The following is a 22,391-nucleotide window of genomic DNA, read 5'->3' as shown; positions in this document are numbered from 1 at the left end:
TATAATTTATTAATAAAATAAATCTTAACAATAAATACTTTGTACAGGAAGAATGTCTTTTTATTCTTACTTAATATTATATTATTAACAATAAGAATGTCGATAAAAATCAAATGTATGAGAGAATTATGAAAAAACTTAGATAATAAGGATTGATACTTGATACTTTAAGACGGAAAATGAAAAAAGCTTTAAGCATTGATTTGATTTATCTGTGCTTCTTGTTAAATCTATAGCGTAGCATTTGTAAATAAATAGTAAAATCGATTTTTCTTCATTATAATAATCGACTACAGAATCAGTAGCTAATTTATTGTTATAATTGATTCAAAACATATTTCTTTATTAATTATTTTGTTGTAAATCATCGGACGACTTGCAGATAATTATATTTAAAAAATAAAATTTTCATAGAACACCTTGGATATGTAAACATATATGTGGTTTGATTAGCATCATATACATACTAATTACAAATCTTAGTTGTGTTCATCTAAAATAAATACTGACGAGCAATCACTTGTAGTTTAAATAAAGAACCATGTAATTCGATGAATCTTATTTGCTAAATTCTTTACCAGGCAATCCGTAGAAATCGAGAATTTCGAGACAATTTCGTAATCGATTTGTATCTTTACTATATCTCATACTCGCCTCTTGCTACTTATCGTGATATCCATCCCTTAAAGTCGGTGGTGACCTTTAGTTGGTTTATAAATAAACATAATTATATTGCATTTTTCATTGATTTATTATGTGCATTATTTATCGCCATTGTAGAAAAGATGAAGGAAATGATCTTTAAAAGTTGGTGTGGTGTAATGCTAACAATAAAATAGGTAGATTGTGTTATCGCTGTTGGCGTCTTGTTTTTGTGATTTGATCCAAGATAGATCATGGCAGCGTCTGAGACAGTTAAGGTATCTGTCGTCATAGATCCGACGCCAAATATTATTCCCTGCTCAACAACTTTTACTGCTGAAGAATTGTGTATAGTTCTGTGTAAGAAATATAACATTCCGCCACTGACGCGTACCCTGTTTGCATTACGGATCAAAGGCTCAGACCTTTTCCTCAAAGATAACAGCAAAGTTCTTCTGAGTTCAAGAGATTATGAATTAAGGATACGGTTCAAGGTAAATTTTGTAATAAGTGTTGTTTGTGAGGAATCAGTGTTTGAAAACCAAAGTTGGGGTGATAACTTATCACAATTAGTTTTTATGAGGATGTGCATCCTCTTACAAAATTGACGCATTTTGTTTTGGATCTTATATTATTAAAATTTTTATAGGTACCTCGACTGGGTCTGTTAATTACTTTAGATGAAACAACTTATGATTACTACTTTCAACAAGCAAGAAATGATGTTAATGAAAATAAAGTGCCTGAAATTAAGTACCCTGAAAATAAACAGGAACTTCTGGGTCTTGGCATAGCTGATATGTGAGTATGGAGTTGTAAATGTAATATGTCTATAATCATCGTAAATAAATAGTATAATATTGTTAACTATTTAATAACTCAAATAAGTTAAGTTCTAGTTTGTAAGTTTATGATTCATTCATAACATTTAATCAATATTAATGTCAGGAGTTCAACTAAAGATATGTTATCTTAAATTCAGTTACATAACTCATATTCATTATCTACATATCAATTTTGTTAAAACTATTGACGATTAAATTGAAATTAATTAATAAACTTATATCCATATAAAAAAAATGTAAATTATAAATTATGACATTAAGTTTGAATCATTATAAACAGAAGTTTTATAATTTAATCCTAGGACAAGGGCAATTATAGAAGAGAAACTACAATTAAATGATGTAGTTCGTAATCACAAGAAATATATTCCCAAAATTATAATAAGGAGACATGGTCCATATCCAAAAAAATATGCCATAGACTATCTACCGAAACTGTGTTCTGTGGGTCACAATGTTAAGTAAGTTATTAAAGAGGTTTTTATTGTAGGGAATGTAATAAAACTTGCCATAGTATCTCATTATAGAGCAAATTATTAATTTTTTACATGTTCTATGATTATGTTGTTTATTTAATGTATTAATTTTTATATAACTTGTTTTGAGTACTTTTGTATGACAAGATATATTATGAATTTAATGACAGAAGATCATTATAGCTATGTAATTATAAATTGTAATATTGGTCATAGATATATATATTTTTTATTATAGCTATGTTAAAAATCTATATTTACAACAATTATATGGATTGGCACCAAACTATTTGGCTGAAGAGTATAACAATGTACTTTGGCAGAATGGTAGTGATGTATTGCCCGTTAAAGTTGTTGTTTCACCATTTCATCCCCACCAGCCAGGAATACGGCTTTTTAATATTACTAAAAGAGATGTAAGTATGGACATATAATTGGAAAAAAAAAAACAAAAAAATTTATGATACTATTAATGCTAAATATATTAATTTACTTTCATTTTAAATATTATTAGGAATAATAATTTTTTTAAATACATTTAATGAAAAATTTCTGCATCTTTTAAGTATATATATATATTTTTTTAATTGTTAATAATTATATAATAATATTTTTTGCTTATTTTTTCAGTGGTTTCATGTTTGTACTATTGAGGAGTTGATATATCTGACTAGAAACGGAGATAACTGTTTGGAGATATCAAGACGTGGGACACCTTTGTTTCTTAAGTTCAAAAATGAGGAACAGTTATCATCATTTATATCCCTATGTGATGGATACTATAGGTAAAAATAAATTAACTATAAAATTAAAATACACTGAGTCGAATGTGTTCGGTCTTTAATACTCCTGTCTTTCCTAGTATATTTTAAACAAAGAAAATCAAAAGATATGTTGAAATGTAACTAATGTTTTTCGGATTTACTACGCTTTTATAATTTATTACAATGAATACTCGCGAAATACTTAGATCTATGTACTAAGAACTATGACATAAACTAACATTGCTTTACGAACTAATGAAGTTGCTTTCTTACTTTAGAGTTCAATCTAATAATACAATAATATGCAGAATTTTATTGTTTCATATAAAAAGATGCAATATGCGGAAGTAATAAGTTTGAGCTTAAATTTTATAACAATTCATTGTTTTAAATGTTATTAATATTGGTATCATTAGACATTAAATAATTGATTATTTAGATAAATAGTTTCATTTCGACATTCAGTGCCTACAAGATACTAGTTTTTGTACAAAACTTATCTTATTTCTTTTACCATTAACTAAATCTATGAAAATTTTTGCGAAATTGTTTAATTTATGTATAAGTTATTTATAATTTATTACAGGTTGATGGTAAAGTGGACATTTAATTTGTCGAAGGATGATGAAACACCTTCGTTAAAGGAGCTCCAGAGAATAAAATGCCATGGGCCTGTGGGGTGAGTAATAATATTTTTTATTTTTTATATTAATTAAAACATTTCATTAATGAAATTTAATTTCATAACAGAGGTGCATTTTCATATCGTAAGCTTGAAGAGAAGCGGTCTAAGAAGCATGGATGTTACATTCTTAGGCAATGTCAGGACGATTACAATGTATATTATTTGGATGTTTGCTCCAAAAATAGGTTGGTTTACAAAAAATTATAGCAATATATTATTTTAAAATAATACATATGATGTTAATTTTGGTCTAACAATATTTTTCAGTACAACTGAAACATACAAAATAGAATTTAAAGGCCACTGCTATATATTTAATAAGGAAGAATATTTTAGCATCGAAAGATTGGTCAGTTGTCATCAAAATCCTGAAGGAAGGATATTTCTAAATGAATGCATACCACCTTCAGAGTATGGTAAGAATAGTTATAATTGTCTTATATAAGTTATTTATAAAATTTTTTATATTTTTCTGTGACTATAAATTTATTTAATAAAAATGGTTTATAGATAAGTCTCAGTTACTGTTGTGTGGTGAACCATTAAAGAAAGGAGTTAGAATTGACCAAGCGGAGTTGCAAGAGATTTTAAAAGACAACAAAAGTCCACGATGTCTGCCAAACAAAGATTTATTATTATACACTGGTAAATAAATAATCTAAATTATATTTTGTACCTAATTTTCAAGCTCTTCCATACTTTAGTATTATTATATACAATTTTATTACAAAGGTTCTGAAAAAGTGGGTTCCGAAAATATAACAGCGACCTACAAGGCTCTTTGGCGTCTGGATGAAACTAAGAAATTGGTTGTGGCATTTAAGACATTACAAAGAGAAAAAGCTAATGATTATTTAAAGGTATACAATATTAATTTATATGTATTTCTATATTTCTGTTGGATTGCGGATCGTAATTATAAATGCTATTTTTCAGGATTTCATTGAGTTAGCAAGTAAATGGGCGTGCGTGCAATCTAGTTCTATAGTGAGGTTGTATGGAGTTACACTGAGTTCACCAACTGCTATGGTGTTGGAATACTTGCCCTATGGCCCCTTCGATGTGTATCTTAGGTATAATTTATATTAGTATTTTTTATTAAACTAATAAGTTGTGAAAGCTTGGGTCGCGCTGATCAGCGTTAGAGGATAGATGATTTCATGACTATTTGTATGAAGCGGTTCAAGTATGGACGTGACAGGTTCAAATCTTCTGTTCTCTTCTTAATATCACTTACACGGAATTTTTCAACTTTGAATTGTTTTAGTTTAAATATGTAATATAAATAAGTAAAAAAAATAATACAAAGCATACTTTTAAATTATAAATATGCTATTATGAGAAATTCATAAATATGAGTTTTTTCAATCTGTGTAAGGGATTTTGTGTCCAATTTAATTATTGTGGTATTTTTTGCAATAGAATATATCTATTTAATTACATTATTATATCCATTAGGGAGAATGAGGAGAATGTTAAGCCTATACACCTGAAGAAGGTTGCAGCGGGTTTGGCTCGTGCTTTATGGGATCTCTCAGAGGCTGGTATAGTACACGGAGCGATACGATGTCGCCGTTTACTACTGGCCTCTCACCACGATGACCGCATCATCGTCAAGCTCTCAGGACCGACACTCAGACAGTACTCGCCGCTCGAGTGAGTATAAAGATAGTAAAGTGATTATTTCATATCTTTGCACCAAATGGTACAGGGGATTTAGTACTGGATAAATTTAATTACTTTATTTTCTTGTAATTATTGCATTATGTGTTAAATTGTTTTTATGTGAAATGTTGTAATTGACATTATTATGTTGCTTTGATATATATTTTCTTAATTAATTGTATGAATTCAGACATTGTTTATATATTTTTTTATATTGCAACATTTTCTTAAAACAGGTTATGCAGTGTGAATATTTATTTTGAAATAATTTCAGTGTTCACTGGATGCCGGTAGAGTTCTTCGCTGATATGAACTTAGCGAAGAGATCTGTTTTAGGGGACATCTGGGCTTTCGCTACCACCCTGTGGCAGGTTTTCTCATACGGACACTCTCCGAATGATACCAATCCAGTTTTAACTGCAAGAGTGAGTAAAATTTTAACTTAATAGATCATGTATATGTATGTTTGTAAAATCTCAACTATGATTTTCGTTTCCACCTTTTTTTAAATTACAATCCAAGTTAAAGAAGTATATTAATAACATCATTTTTTTTATTTTTTAACCAAACGGACAAAAAATATACAAGTAAAAATATATAGAAAAAATTACTTCCTTAAATACACTTACTATCATACTAATGATCATCAATTGATTTCTATATCCATGTTATAAATATTAATTATTAAGTTATTACTTATTTCCAGAGTTACGAGATGGGTGACAGATTGCTTCGTCCGTCCCGGTGTCCTGGCGAGGTTTGGGCCTTGGTCAGATCCTGCTGGCAGAGCGACCCTCCAAGACCACAGGAGATTATGCGAGATATGAATCACATGCTGCATAGAGGTATGACAAACAGATTTATTTCCACTGCAAATTTATATATGCATAATATAATACAGAAAATAATATGCACAGAACATATGTTGTCTGTTTTATTTGTTTGAACAATTTACGTATAAAATGTGAGAGAAAAAAGATTGATATTCCATTATTATTGACGGTAGTCGTGATATTTTTTCATAGTTTTTTTTTTTAATATTCCAAATAAATATACACATAAAAAGGTTTTCATATGAAAATTCAGTATTAATTTCTTTGGCTAATTTTATTAAAAAAGTTTAAGTTTAATAGTTATGATATTTGTTCAGAATATGGGACTAAGTACTGGTTACCAATTATTTTTATTTCAAAGCCATTGCTAAACAACAATAATGAGAATTTTCTATTAGTGTTTAGATGAGTCCCATGTTCCTTGAGTCAAAATATCAATGGGAAAATATGGGTTATCATTATAGATTTGTATGTAGAAAACTATTCAATGTAATTTTATGTGAAAAAAATGTATATATTTCAGAATATGTTCCTCTACATGAGTACGAAGAACCAAAGATTTCATTGGATCACATGGAACATGCAGAAACGGTGTCGAGTAAGTTTTATATAGATATGTAAACATTTGAAATAGAAAAATTGACAGCTCGAAGAAAAATACTGTATTCTTAATGAATTGTTTTATTTTCTCTTGATCAGCATATAAATTTATCTATTTTATAATTATTTATTATGAAAATTCCACATAGTATTGAATAGTGTGCCAGTATTAAGGTAACAATTTGTTTGATATTTTCATTGTACTCAAACACCGTACTGTCCGCGGAGAGTCTTGATAATATATTTTTTGTTTCAGGCGATCGTTTTATTCCCAGCGAGTTGAGTGACGCCGGCAGCAATAAGTCGTTAATATCAGTAGACAGCAGTGTACCGTCAACTAACGGGACAGTATCGGACTCGTATGATAATCCAGTTAGTGTAGAAACTATTATTATTTATAATAAAAAAAAAATACTGCTATTATATTAAAAAATAATGATAAGTCATATAATAAAATATATAAATCAAATGATTTTTTTAAGTTATTTTATCACAGTGATAATGTACTTTAATTTTTTTTTACTTGAATCGTAGGTTACATTTAACAGTATTTTTAGTGTTACCATGATCATGAACCGTATAAAGGATGAAAATAGTAGTAATAACAAAAATATGTCATTAAATAATTATTCCTAGTTTCGCAATTTAAGAATCATAATTACAAAAAAAATATTAATATGGTTTGGATTTGTCTATATTCTGCATTTTTTATGATTTATGAAACACTGATAGAGAGAAACGGATAGGTTAATACATATATCATCACCAAAATGGTGGGTAGGCTGCATTTTTTTTTATATCTTCATTATTTCACCAGTTCGCTGACAACAAGAGTTCAAACTCGTTGGAATCAATGAATGCATTGACCTACGCACTGCGGTCGGAGGCTGTGATCAGTCGTAGCAACAGCGCGTGTGGACCCGACGAGCCGGATGATGGTGCGGGCGCCCCAAGACTCATGGAATCCATCGTGTCCCAGGGGAAGACATATCTCGTTACCATAACAAAGAAAATAGGAAGTGTGAGTGTTTATTATTATATATTACTTTATTAATTAAAATCTATTTCAGATTGTAGTACGTTATAGTCTACTTGGTAAAGCGATTGGAACGAATTAGTACCGTAGTTTGCGGGTTTTAAATCTAATCGTATTTATATATTGTTTCATTCTATACTTTTTATTTGAATTTCAAATTTATTTCCAAAAATACTACGAATATTTTAAGGGAAAAATATATTTATACTCCAATAATTATGCCTAAGTATTATATTGGTTTAAGATAATAAAAAAATATAAATGAAAATGACTAATTGTGTATGTATAAATAAAAGGGCAATTACGGGCACGTCTTCAAGGGCTGGATGGAACGTGATAATCAGGAATCTCAAAGGAAAGAAGTAGCTGTTAAGAAATTAACTCGGCAAGCTTCAGAAAGAAATGGAAGCCTTTACGAGGACTTTAAAAATGAACTGGAAATTATGAAGGTGAATTAATTAATTTAATTTTTTTACTACAGCTCTCATTTATAATATCTCTAAATGTATAAGTGAATTAGTAATTATGACTAATATATTTGACTATTATAAAAAAAATTTAAACGGATAAAGTTTAAAATATTTATTTGTGTTGTAAATTTAGTGTAAATGAAAATCTATCATATGATCTTTATATTTAATGATATTAATGTCTAAAGAGGTCTAATATTTTTATAACATTCTCCAGTCCCTACAACACATCAACATAGTAGAGATCCTCGGTTATTCTTGGGATCACAGTTCGGATGTGCTGATAGTCATGGAATATTTAGAGGAGGGTTCCCTTAACTACTACCTCAAGTTCCAGGGAGATAAGCTAAGGATATCACATCTTTTGAAATACGCCAAAGATATTGCAACGGTGAGACAATAATTTTTTTTTAATGTGACACTTTTATTGGTGATTCTGTGTAATGATAACTGACAAGACTAAAGTATAAAATAATTTTCTGCTTCGGATGTATAGGTATATACTAAACAAAATCATTGTATGTGTCATTTACTGTACTTAAGTATGTCGCAGAAGTTCTCGTTTTCATAAATTTCATCTTTAATGTTGGGTTCATCATATTTTCATATAATTTTTTTTAATAGAGTTTTTTTTAATTGTTTTATTAGGGCATGGATCACGTGTCAGCGAAGAACGTCGTGCATAGAGATCTAGCTACAAGGAACATTCTAGTTGTGAACAAATATCACGTGAAGATATCCGACTTTGGCTTAGCGAGGATCATACCTAAGGAGGAGAGTGCATACAGAATTAAGACAGAACGCCTTCTACCTATCAATTGGTAATTCCATAGTTCTAGAACACATGTAATAATGTAATTATAATTAATATTACTACAGCTTATGTTTATTGTACATTCTCATAGTTTGTCAGAATCAGTTGTAGTGCCATTGTTCTAGTTATAATATACAGCCCACTGTCTATGAGATATCTCATCAAGGTCATATATATTTGTTGTTTGTATATGTAGTTATAAATATAATATATATATATAAATGTCAGGTACGCTCCGGAATCAGCAGTAGAGCCGTGGCATTTCTCCAGTAAGAGTGATGTGTGGTCGTACGGTGTTACAGCTTGGGAGATATTTACACGGGCTAGGACTGAAGTGCCCAAGTTTGATGTGGAAAGACCCAGGGAAAGGGCGTCGTGGTATGTTTGCTATTTGAATTTCCTACAGAACGAGCAGGATTCGAACCTACAACCTAAAAACATTGCTCCCTGGTTACTATATTCCAGTCGTATATTCTAATCCTGTCTCTGTCAATGAATTATAGATTTCATATATTTCAATTGAGCTTTGATTGAAACGTAAAATTCTAACATAAATTTTCTCTTCAATTGCCACAAGCTATTTGATTGTGATGTTAAATTTGTCAGTTTTTGAACATGCATAAAAATAGTTCGAGTAAAAATAATTTGTTTTTTTGGTTATTGGTGTTTTGCCCAAAAATATCATCTTAGTATAAATAACATTAACTCTCAACAAATATTGTTCCAGTTTTCAAATACCAGAAGGTTGTCCTTCGGAGATATTCAGACATCTGATGAAAGAATGCTGGGCCCTAGACCCAAATTTACGTCCCAAGTTCATTGACCTCGTGCATATGTGCAAGCGATTTATGGATGAATACCAGTGAACATTATGAAGCTGTAGCTACTGGAATTGTTGACTATTTATTGCATCGCATGCGAATTGATAATTATAATAGATCACGTGGTAATTCTATGTAATTTAAGAATAGTGTGGATTGTTTTGTATGAATTAATTTCTAATGTATCTGTATTTTTTTATCCGCGAATGGATATTTAATGAAATCAATGGAATAGCTCAAGCCTCGATTCACTAGTTGCTCGTGCGCACAGTCTTGTTTGATGGTTCCTTCAAGCATTTGCCTTAGTTATTTTGTTTATGTAAATAATTTGTTTATTTAAATGCAATCACATGTTACATACACCATGCAATTACTTCATCATAAGATTATTACTAAGAATTTGTTATAATATAATTTAATTTTAACATCATATTATATAATACATATACTTGCCCAGTAGAATGTTATTGTGAGATTTAAGTCAATTGTAGCTTTTTAAGTGATAGATTTTTTTTTTTACTTTTATATAAATGTTGCACGCTATAAATTTTTGGACTATTAATTTATTGTAATCTGTGAAGCATTTTGTTGCAATACTTTTTTTTTTAATAAAAAAAATCAAGTCAATTATGTATCTACAAATAATTTGTTAGGAAATTATACTTAATTAATCGTTCAATAATGTAGCGTGCTCTATTGTGAAGACCAAAGATATTAAATTATCATTTAATATTGTTATCGTAATTTTTTTTAAGTTAAAATTAAAATATGTATGACTGCTCAGTTGTTAAGACTTGAGTGATAGCTTTTATGTTTGACGTATGAGTTGTTAATGCTTTAGAGTTTGACAAGGAGGATTGACCTTGAAAATGTGAAATATATGCCTGATTTATTAATTCTATGAAATTTTTCGAATGTCTATTGATTTTTTTAATTGATTCAAACAGTTGTGATCGGTATGATGATAGACTGAGTATGAAGTTAACGGGTGCTAAAAAGAATTGTATGGATATGGCTAGTGTTTTACAGGAATTTTTTTGTTACATCAAAAATCTTTTAAATAAATCTTTTTTAAGCCATATTATACTATCATCAGAATCATGTTTGGTTTAATTACATAAAAACGAGTTAATTATACATTTGTATATAAGTCGAATTGGAATTTACGGATATTTTATTAGTATAAGGTTGTTAAAGTGTTTTGTTTAAAGCTATGTAGTTGAAATGAGCGTGATTTTTCGATATTTATATTATATAATATTCCGACCAATTCAGATCATGTCCGATGATATACAATTTGTAATTTTAATTTATTGAATATCTCATTTATAAACAGATTATTGTACGCGTTCATATTGATATAGTTATTTATGCTAGCAATAGTTGAATCATTATTTTTATACACAATTACGAGTATGCAAACAAGAGCCTGTTTGAATGTTCATCGGGATATGCCGATGTGGCTCGGAATCCAAAAATGTTTTGTCTCTGGTACATAATGAGGCTTGATGATGAATTTATAATAGAAATTTTTAAAAATGTCAAGTTATAAAATAAGTTTTCTAACAATGATTAAACTGACACTGTGATAAACTCAAAAATAATATTCATAAAGTATAACAAAAGTACAGTTACCAACAGAACTTTGATTTTATGTAACAATATCACTGACTGTATTAGAGGACGTATAACGTTGGGATAAATTGAAATAAACTGGGAAAAAAAATTCTCAGCTAATTAAAGATGGCGCCACTGACTGTAAAGTGGACGTCAACTGAATCGATCTCAGGCTTATATTTGTTATAAATAGATTTTGTTCTCGATTCACGTACTCAGTCCTCTATATATTGTTATATATGTTAAATTTCCATTCATATATATATATATATATATATGTAAATAATTCTGAGTGTTTTGCATGCGTGGAATTCGATGTATATAATATTGTTTATGAAAATACATGTTAATTATAGGAATCGTATCTACTATAACGACCTGATGTTACTTCGTTTGATGAAAAGTTTATATGTTTCTTAAAAATAATTTTTTTTTCATGCCTCTAACATATTTTTATACTACCTCACAGCTTACGGTATGTTGTTTTATACACGCATTCCTTTCATTGAACGAAGCAAGTGTCAGTTTTATTTGCCATACATTTAAATAAACATTTGGATATTATGACGTATTCTCTTGTTAATCCCTCGAGCCGGTGTGTGGTTGTATCGGATAGATTATAAATGATCTTCAGACCTGTTTGATCTTAATACCTATTTGCTTTTGAATTTCGAATGAGCCGTCATATAGTTACAAATGATTAATGTCGTTAATTGGCGATTATATTAATCACTCGTCTATTGGTCGGCGAAAAAGTCTTTTAGGGATAATGAGGCGTATTTCAGTTCCATTTATTGTATAATCTGACATTAGATATTTTATATAAAATCTGTGCACAATATCTCCAAAGCGGTAACAAGGTAAGTAAAACGCTCGTCCGCATGAAGCTTCCCGCTGGTACATTTTCAATGTACCCGTTTATTAATGCTGCTTCAGAAAATAACTGGTTTGCATTTTAACTCTAATTATATATTTTTTATCATCTGTCAATACTTATTCTTTCCGTTAAAACTTTAAGACAGCTAAGGAGGTTTGTAAGGACAACCTATAATATTCAAAATGTTATAACAATTTTTAATTTTTATTTTGTTTCTGGGTGTAGTTTTTTTTTGTTCTTTATTCAAATTACTATTTTCGACCGTTTCTGAACGTTTCGATCTCCATGTAACTTCTTACTTATCGTTATAGGTAATAGAAAACTATATAGGAGAGTTTTATATAAATATTTAAATGAATATTTTTGAAAATATTTCTTGCCATTCTTATTAAAATCGTTTGACATTAGAAAGGTTCGTGAAAATGTGTTGTTTTCGTTAAAGGTCCAATCCAGAAGGACCCTCCTTAGGATTTGCTTTGATGGCGTATTTTATAAGTATCTATTCTTTGAAAAGATCAAAGATATAGAAATGACTGCTACACTCCGTACCGGACCACTTTTGTTTACGAGGTTTCACAAAAAATATTGATATTACATAAATTTGTGTTTGAAGAACACACTGAGTTATATTGTAGATAAAGATTTGTGAAGCCACGCTTGGATACAGCTGCATAAACTATACATTAAAAATCTATTTTTATTAGTACAGAAGATTTGACTTGAATGTTTTTATCAAAATGCCTTACAACCTTGTCTGGATGTGTCATGTGACAAAATGTCTGGATCTCGGATTTCAAAGGATTCGTAAGCTTTATTCTGCTATGAATTAATCACAAACAACATAGATTAATTGTTTAAGTTAATTTACCTATTTCTAATAAACTGTGTTAACAAGCGGTAGCTAAGTAACAGAATAAGTAAAATAAATAATATATCACAATTATGTTTTTAATCAAATACCGGTATATCAAACGCCTACGCCATTATAAGTCGCGTCAAATTAAAAAAAAAAAATCATAATAATATATCTCATATACGATCTTGAGACAAGAGTGGGTAAAATATTTATTTAGCGTTCATAAAAATAATTTTAATTTGATTTTAGCTTGATATACATAAATAAAAACCTACTTTGATTAGCAAAAACATTTTTTGGGGATTCCATGTTGTTTTGGGACCGGCGCGGCGAGAATATTATTTATATGCAATATATTATGTTTTGTCTATTGTGTCAAAAAGATTGAAATATTCAATGTTATCAGCAGAAGCCTTTGTTTAACCTAACATATAATATCATAAAGAAATAACTAACTTTTTTGTTATAATATAATCCGTAAAATGAGTAACTTCAATACTTAGTAATTTTGATCAAATTATAAAACGTATTTCTGCTATAATTTTTTATTATATCTATTTCATTGTGAAAAGAACTGATATATTATCAAAGCTTAAGACTTAAAGCATGTACACGAACATAACTGAAATTTCACAAATGTTTATTTTCTTTTATAGCCAGCGTTTTATTGAATACTTTATTATTTTTTAACACCGAGTTTTTCCACACAAAGAATGCTGTCATTATATTATTTTAGGTTTAATTCCATTGATCTTTTTGCTCTCGATTCCAAATTCAAATATTCGTGTGGTACTGGGTATTACGTATATCGCCTCATTTGATTCACGTTATCATTTTATTTAATTTAATGTTTTAACCTTTTTTTTATACTATTATTACATCGTTTTGATTATTAAAATCCCATAATCCGTATTGGTGTCCCCAAAAGCGGTTCATATTGAAAACTCAGTCATTAAAAACGTGGATACAATGTAAATAGCATGTATTTTTCTATATATTTCCTTATGCATATTTTTTTAAAAGTTACGTTTAAAACATTTAGTAACTTTTCAATGTTACACACAATCATACAATTTACTTTCCTTGATATTATATCACAATAACATTCTCCACAATATGTTTTCATACTAATGTTATTGTTTCTGCTACTTATTTAATACCGTTTTTGTTTATATCAAACCATCTGCATTTAGATGTTTGCTGATAACGTCGCGTTTCACAACATCACTGTAGGTATAACAGTGACATAAAACATTTAGACATTTATAGTCAATAATAAAAAGATATGCACGGACTCTCTGGCATCATGCCTCAATCGATAATACTGATTCACAGTAATTATTTTAATGAACTGAAACGTGTATGTGATGAACAACTAGTGTAGTAGAAAGAAGCTTTTTTTGTTTACTTCGGATACTAAAAACTTGAAATGAAAATTTTGTTACTACGAATAACACAAGTTTCAAGAAAACATATAACTTATTAGGTATATTTTAATAAACCAAACACAAAATGAGAAAGCCTCAAAAATATTTTAAATTTATTTTCTCTTTTAGATTAACAGCAGTTTTTTTTTTCTAAATTAAGTATAAAGCGACCTAAAAGTTAAACATAATATACTTAACTAATTTGTTTCATCAATATTATTTTCATAAGTCAGGAGTATTTTACAGCAAAGAATCTAATACGCTTGCGTATATTCACTATAAGTCTTAGTCGTGGATTTGATATCTTTAACAATGACCCAATACTTTTCTAATTTACCAATGTAAGGGTTAGATAAAGCTGTAGGATTTGCACAGGGTCATCAGATAGGATTCAAGGTGTTCCCAAGTCAAATTAAACCAGGGCTGGGTATTAATCCATACAAGGATTAAGCATCTGGACGATTTAGTTCCTGAAGGATTAAGATTTGTCCTTATTAATGACACAAACAGATTTAAATCAAACTATATTTGGTATATTTTTAAGACGGAAATATTCTCTACTAAATGATACACATACCTACATGCAATGATTATTTATAAGAATACAATTTATTAATGATGTACGAACATTGAAGATATATTCCTGAAACCTTGCTGTTTGAGACTTGTTAAATTATTGTTTATGTGACTTCATTGTATCAAAGAAAAGTTGAGGCACGCAGTAATTTATTAAAATATATATTTATTGCTAAATATTGAGTAAGACGTCGAAACCATGTTTCGTTTATTTTGTACTAGCAAAATATAGTATGTGTGGGAAGTATTTTTAAGAACGGATTAGAATAATGAAAACCATTTCTGCTTATCTTTCTTTCCGATGTTACCTCATGCGGTATATTTGTAAATGATACTTACAAAGGATAAATGTTTTATAACAGTTTTCTATTGATATAAAAAGTAAATTTGGAAAATAAATGTTAATGCTTTAATTATCTAAAGTATTTTTACGGGTTTTATTATATATAAAACTACCGTCACCTTCTATTTAATCAACGGTTTAGTTACACTTGTGCATTTAATTTCTCACACAACCGACTGGAATTTAAGCCGAACACTAATCCAAAGCTTATATTCAAATTTTAACATAGTCGTAGTGAAAACGGAACAGTCGTAAAATGTGACACATAAACCTTTGTCTTTTTAGTTGTCACGCCGTATTAAGTCTGTAGGAAGGCAACAGAAACGGTAAAAACATTTAGAAACAAAAAGTGGATTAACTATCTATGTTATTAAACAAAATATTTTTATTATACCAAAGTAAAGGCTGATTGTAGACAAAAATTATACATTACCAGAAACAGGTTACAATGACATTTAATATGAGGAAGTAGAAATGGAGCAATTTAAATAACATGTTTATTTCCTGAAAACCCTTGTTTAAAATTCTCATCATTTAAAGAGAGTAGCATCCATCATTACTTTTGAAATATAAAGCGTTTGTAAGAACAGTTGATAAATGCAATTTGTCCAAAAGGTCGAATATTTGCTAAGCAATTAGTGGTGTAAATCATAGAGGTGTAAAGATTTTGATAATTATGTTCCTAACATTCAAGTAATGTTGAACTAGTTACGTTAATTGATAATCAAAATAATGTAAAATATGGTTATCATAGAAGAACCTATTATTTACCTATTTATAGTACCGCAGTATTAACGGCAAATAGAAAAAGCCGGCTCCTGCTCTATAGACGGAAATGTGTTTGTTAGCCCTCATACTGACCGGAATTTGAAGAAGCGTCCGAAGAGTGATCTAAATATTTATGCTACCAAAACTGTAAAAATTTTTGGATGCTATTATATAAAAGTACATACTTTATTTGTATATAAACGAAGGTTCGGGTTCCTTATTATTTATCACGTAAGCAATAAATCATTTAATACAATATAACAATCTTTTCATCCTTCTGCCCTCTGGATACAAAATAAACGTTAATGTTTTCATCTTAGTGGTTCAACCGACGCGACGCGACTTCCCGGAAATTACGGATCAGATTTCCTTTCGCGTCGACAAATTTTTCGTTCCATGTCATTTATTTGACTTTTTGTTTATACTTTTAGTTTATCCAACACTTTATCCTCCTTATTATATCATACAGTTATATTGATAAATGTTACACTGTAATACATTTTTACACTTGACTACCAACAATTATATTTAGATTTAGCATAAAAATAGTATTTACATCAATGACTTTTTATTGAGAGTTAAATTATTTTAGTATTTAGAGATATTTTCACTTTGCAGCTAGATAGTGCGATGATAGCCATAAGATGGCTGAAAAACTGGAGATTGGACTCTGTCGCGTGCTATGGGAGAGGCCTGATAACTGCTGATTATTTCTGTTTACCGCTGATGATGGTGATGGCGATGATTAATAATATTGCTTAAAAAACATATATCATATATCAGGCAAATTGTGGTAGATCTATAAATATATATTTTTATAGATTTTAAGTCTTTGTCTATAATTCAATTATATTTTTTTATGCTTTTCCGATATATTATGTCATTCGGTATGGTGTCATTAGCTAAAAAACTATTAGGTATTTTATTTTCTCTAAATCTTTTAGAGATTTGTGACTTTATCGTCATAAAATTACAAAGTGATCATTCTTAATACTTATTCTTAATAAAAAAACTCTGTTGATCAGTTAAAACCTACTTAGATAAAATAGTATAATATATATATTAAACACAGTTTTCTCTTATATATTATTGGTTTATTTAAATACGACTGTCATATTTTATGTATATAAAACAAAAAACTCTAGCCTGTACCCTAGCTATACATATTGCGATATATAATAAAAATTATAAAGTATCCGATAAATCTTTGAAAGCACGTTTTGATGACGTATTCAGAACCTTTTGTAAATATTATAGTTTTAAATATAACGATATCAACATTATATTGTATTCTCTGAAGAGAGAATTGTATTTTTTAATTAAATAAAACCTGGAAAATAACCTTCGTCCTACAAATTTCCCACAATTACCACAGAGAGCTTTACAATTCCGAGTGTCTAGGTTCATAATACCCTTAAACCACATTCCATGAACTATATGAATAGGATATGAATTCTACTGAAAATCTTAATGCGGTTCCAAAACGTGATTTTATAAAGAAGATAATTGTTTTAGATACTGTAATTAAGCAGAATTTATATTTAACGAGATATAATTAACCACAAGTTCAGAATAGAGCAACCATTTTGATTAATTTTATATCAGAACTTCCATTTCAAGTCTGTGCCACGAAGAACAGAAATTAGTAAATCTTTACCGGGACAAAACGAGCTATTTACGGATGTATAAAAATATTTATCAGGTTCGTTTAGACTTAGTTATTAGCTTACCTTTTTATCTATTTTCAGAATTATTAATAATATTTGTCCTCGATATATGAAGCCGTGAAGTTTAGTACGTGGGGTGTGAAGCTTCTTAATATTATTAAGGATATCTATTTTGGTATCATACAAGTAGGTGTATTTAATAACATCATTAAATTACGAATCAATATGTAATCTCATTAATGAGATAAACATTATATTAACAACAATCTTCCGTGTTGAAATTAATAATAATAATATTGAGAAAGTACTATTTTCCTATATTTCATATATTCCATAATTGTTAATAAGTTGAAACATCATCCAGATATGTGGACCATAGTCTTTAAAGGACGTAAAAAAATATTCATGTTTTGGGCCGCAAAATAACGACAAAAAATTAACGGATGCTAATACGATTAATGCTCTGGGGAAATGAAAAACACACTGCAACCACCCAAATGAAGACAAAAATTGTTTTGTTTATTATAAGCTGACAATTTAGGTTTTCGCAGGCGGGGCTAGTCAAACAATTGAAACTGAACGCCTCGCAATCATACCTTATAAAACGAATTTGTTACTTAAGGTCTGCTCCATACCAGTATTTCCGTAAATAATTTGTAATGCTAAATCTGAAAAGGCTTCTTTTTATTGTAATTTTCTTTTTAAACAAATGCCAGACAAATTTAAAAGCCGATACTATTTTTAGAATTTATAGACAAAGAAATTTATGTTTTTACACTAAATATGTACAAAATGTTACACTCATATTTCAGTTCGCTTCCGTAAAATTATTCATCTGAATATGGATTTGGTTTTATGTAATATAACAATTTGAACACTATTTTTAGATTGCAGTAATAAATTTTAGAGCAGGTTTTTATAATTATAAAATTAAATGAACAGAAATTCATAATTAACTTATTTTAAATGAAACTAGTGTTATTCGGATTTACTACGCGGATTTTATTATTTAAAAACTACATAATCCCGACGTTTCGGTTACTTTGCAGCAACCGTGATCACGGGCAGATGAGGTGTGAATGAAAAATTGGATATAAAAAAGGATAAATTAAAAACCTAAAACTGACTTCGTGATACACAAACTATATGTATTGAAATGAAATACTTACAAAGAATTAGCAGTTGAAGGCACTGTATTTAGCGAGTCGCCTCTAAATACTCATGTAAATTGATTATCTTTTTAATAAGTTAAACACATTCAGATACATACGTCCCAACGTGCTAACATGGCTTCAAACATTATATATTTCGTGTTTTGCAATTCTTAATGGTCATTTACTAATAGTAACCAAGCGATGCTGTGAACACAATGTAATATTAAATATTATAAAATTCAAGTACATACTGACGTGAAGAAGTTAAATACGATGTGTGTAACAAATAAGTAATAGGTGCAAGGGTATCAAATAACGTTAGTGTAGCAGGACTGAGTGTAAAATGTATAACATTAGTCTCGGGATCCTGTAAGTGAATTTGAAAGGGAAAAGTCCGTCGATTGAATTTCTGTGGAAACGTGCTTCTAACTTACATGTAAATGCAATAGTTTTGTCATTACACAAATAAATTGATAGCTTTATGAGCTCTAGTATATGTACGTAGGTCTGTTTTTCCACCACCTAGATTTGAATAAACCACTTCAAGTTTAGAAATGTTTTCTCCACTGTGATTATGCCGATATTTAAAGCGTGTTCCAAAATGGTTACTGTTCTTTAATATATTGGCATTATATTTTCGAAGTAATTAAAATGGTGCCGTTGATTTAAATTACATTTTGGTAAATATCGTAATTGCTTATAAAATTAATTGAGAACTGCTTGTTACCTTTAGAGACAACATATTGTTTATGTTGAATCAGAGATATTTTACTTACAACCTGATTAGCCTTATTTTAATTATGATTTTGATTCGCTTAATGTTTTCCATGAGTTGATTATATGTGGTTTGATTTGGTTATAACATCAATCACATAGAACTTCTCCTTTGTCAGTTTCATTGCTCGTATGGTGTATAACTTATGGGTACATGTTACGCTTCCGTCACTCATCATTAGCATTATGCTATAACCGAAGTGTTTAATCTTAAAGGATGATTAATGTTTGTCAACAAAACGCAACCCACCGAAATCTCTCCAATTGTTTTAGTTTAGGTATCCTTGCATTCTTATCAGCTATCATATTAGGGCCATGAGGTAGGTTAATTGCTTTTTTTTTCAAAAATTGCTATGCCTAAAATAAATGTTTTAGGTGACTGTCTACAATATTTCACAAGCAATACATTACACAGGTCTGCAAAAAAATTAATAAAGTGAGAGCTGTTTTGATTTTTTTGCGCATTTTTTATATTTTTGGATGTGCTGAATCCGAAAATGACTTTCACTTTGTCATGGAACGTCACGTTTTCTGACAATGTAGGTATCTATAGTAAACCAGTTATCATCTTAAAATAAACTATAAAAGACTCTAATTTCTTTATTTTTTAATAATTGCGTAACAAAACTTATTATTTATCTAAAATACATTCATAAGTAAGCACTAAACACATTTCTTTTTCCCAGTGAGACTCCTTTTGGTACATTTTTGCGTGTAGAAAGTATCTGGAAGGTCTCTCTGAAGCATTCAACAGTAGTCTGCCATGATTGAGACGATCTATCTTCCCGATATCTTTTTGCCATCTCCTTGATATCTTGGTGGTGTCGTTCACCTTGCACTCGCTTACTTCTCCTAAATTTTCTGGAAAGTAGTCGAGATGGTAATGACGAAAATATACTTTAAGACTCGTTAGGCAACCTAAAGCTTGAAATGCTTTCAACATTCGCTTCACGATTTGTTTGTAGTAAGGGTCTTTGTTATTGCCTAATAACTTTTCTATAACCTCTTTAAAGGCAATCCACCCTTTTTTTTGAGGATCCGTCATGGTTGTGATGAATCGTGGATCAACCATAAGCCGTCGAATATACGAAAACACCTTCCTTCAACTTTGCCTCCAAGAGGCCTGGCAGCTTTTATACTAAGTATTTGAAGCAATTTCCATCTCTTTGTAGTGTCTTTACAAATTGCTTCATCAACCCCAGCTTTATACGAAGCGGTGGTGAAGAACTTTATGAAGTGCCCAAACTTTATCCTGATCTCCAAGTTTTAAGCCAAAATACGCGAAGTATAATTTTTTTTACAAAGTCAGTAATATTAAGTTGTGGCTTTAATACCATTTATTCACCACAAATATAATAGCAACTATCAGGCGAATTAACACACAGACACACAGACATTGCACTATATTGAACCGATCTATAAATCAATGACGAGTTAAGGCGTAATTGTACTGCACTACTTTTAACGCGCGCGTTCAAGTTACCACAAGTTTGCTTTTTGATTTAATTCACACAATACGTTCTATATTTAGAAATTAATGTTAGTTATATTATACATTTAAAATCAATAAGTAAAATAAATTTGTACCTATTTATTTATGACTTCAAATTAGCCCAAAACACCCTTTTTTCGATTAATTTGTGCATTTTGCAAAAAAACTGACGTTCTGGAATTTTTGGAGTATTTTTTCCGTTTTCAGAATACTTAAATGCATTCAAATTAGTTAAATACATGCAGACAGCATTTTTGTTCCAGACCTGTGTTATCGGTGCTAGCATTAAAACCGAACATTATTTCATTTCCTGGTGAGCATAAATATATATTTTTACATGCTAGCTATAACCGTAACTTTGTCCGCTTGTCATAGTGCCTTTTACCAGCGTTTTTTAATATATCCTTTGATTTATTTTGGGTTAAAAAAAATACCGTCGTTTTGGTGTTAAAAAAAAATATTTTACAAAAATCATGAGTAGCAATATATCGTGGCTGATTTGAAGCAGATCTTTATCGATGAAACATTTTAGCAATTGGAGCACCCTTTTAGAGATTACCTTCTACTCGTACATACAAAAAAGCAATATACTACACTATACCATATAACTTTACCGTTTTAAAAGCAATATAATAAACTTATGCCAACTTTAAAATCAGTATTCAATGTCTAGTAGTTTATTTTAGAGGTACATATAACATGTTTATGGTTTATGTATCCGTGTAGTATGACAATTTCATCAATTAAGATGCATATATCTTTTAAGATAACTTTCATTCAGCTGGTTTTTTTTAACTATTACGTCACGCGTCGTCATAGGCGTTTCGTTGTCACGTGACTAATGACAGTATATTTAAAATTTTATTTCGCAAAAATATTAAATAATTAAGATAGGACCTATGCCTTATCACTTCCTTGAGCAACGGTCTAGACTCTAGAGCACTAAGTTATATCTTGGACGTTATTTTTAAAAGAATTTGCGAAAGTATTGGCAATGTCTTTCAGAGTTCTGCTTTCGCTTTCAAAGGCAGTCCTATATGTTCATCTGTAGAAGATTTCAATCTGCCTGTAATGCGATTTAAAATTTGCCACGGATGACCGTATTTATTTTTATTATTTTGTAAGTTATTGCTTTTAATTATTAACTATCAAATTAATTTTTTTCATTCAAGCGTTCTGATCTTTTTTG

General features: G+C 29.5%; 1 protein-coding gene across 1 annotated transcript; it reads left to right on the top strand.

The window, feature by feature from the left end:
- The first annotated feature begins 675 nt into the window (after positions 1-675).
- LOC116771721 (tyrosine-protein kinase hopscotch) lies at positions 676-11,835 on the top strand. Its single transcript, XM_032663653.2, has 22 exons — positions 676-1,136; positions 1,292-1,443; positions 1,790-1,948; positions 2,202-2,379; positions 2,594-2,748; positions 3,314-3,406; positions 3,478-3,597; positions 3,680-3,828; positions 3,923-4,057; positions 4,145-4,272; positions 4,349-4,485; positions 4,871-5,068; positions 5,352-5,502; positions 5,784-5,922; positions 6,434-6,508; positions 6,767-6,882; positions 7,328-7,531; positions 7,843-7,995; positions 8,234-8,407; positions 8,665-8,837; positions 9,059-9,208; positions 9,558-11,835. Exons 1-22 carry the CDS (start codon positions 897-899, stop codon positions 9,694-9,696), a joined length of 3,318 nt encoding a protein of 1,105 aa, XP_032519544.1. The 5' UTR covers positions 676-896; the 3' UTR covers positions 9,697-11,835.
- Positions 11,836-22,391: the final 10,556 nt, after the last annotated feature.

Source organism: Danaus plexippus (assembly GCF_018135715.1).
Source record: "Danaus plexippus chromosome 16 unlocalized genomic scaffold, MEX_DaPlex mxdp_23, whole genome shotgun sequence".
NCBI classification, from domain to species: domain Eukaryota; kingdom Metazoa; phylum Arthropoda; class Insecta; order Lepidoptera; family Nymphalidae; genus Danaus; species Danaus plexippus.
The sequence above is the reverse complement of the archived record's forward strand: the minus strand, read 5'-3'. Positions and strand labels throughout refer to the sequence as shown.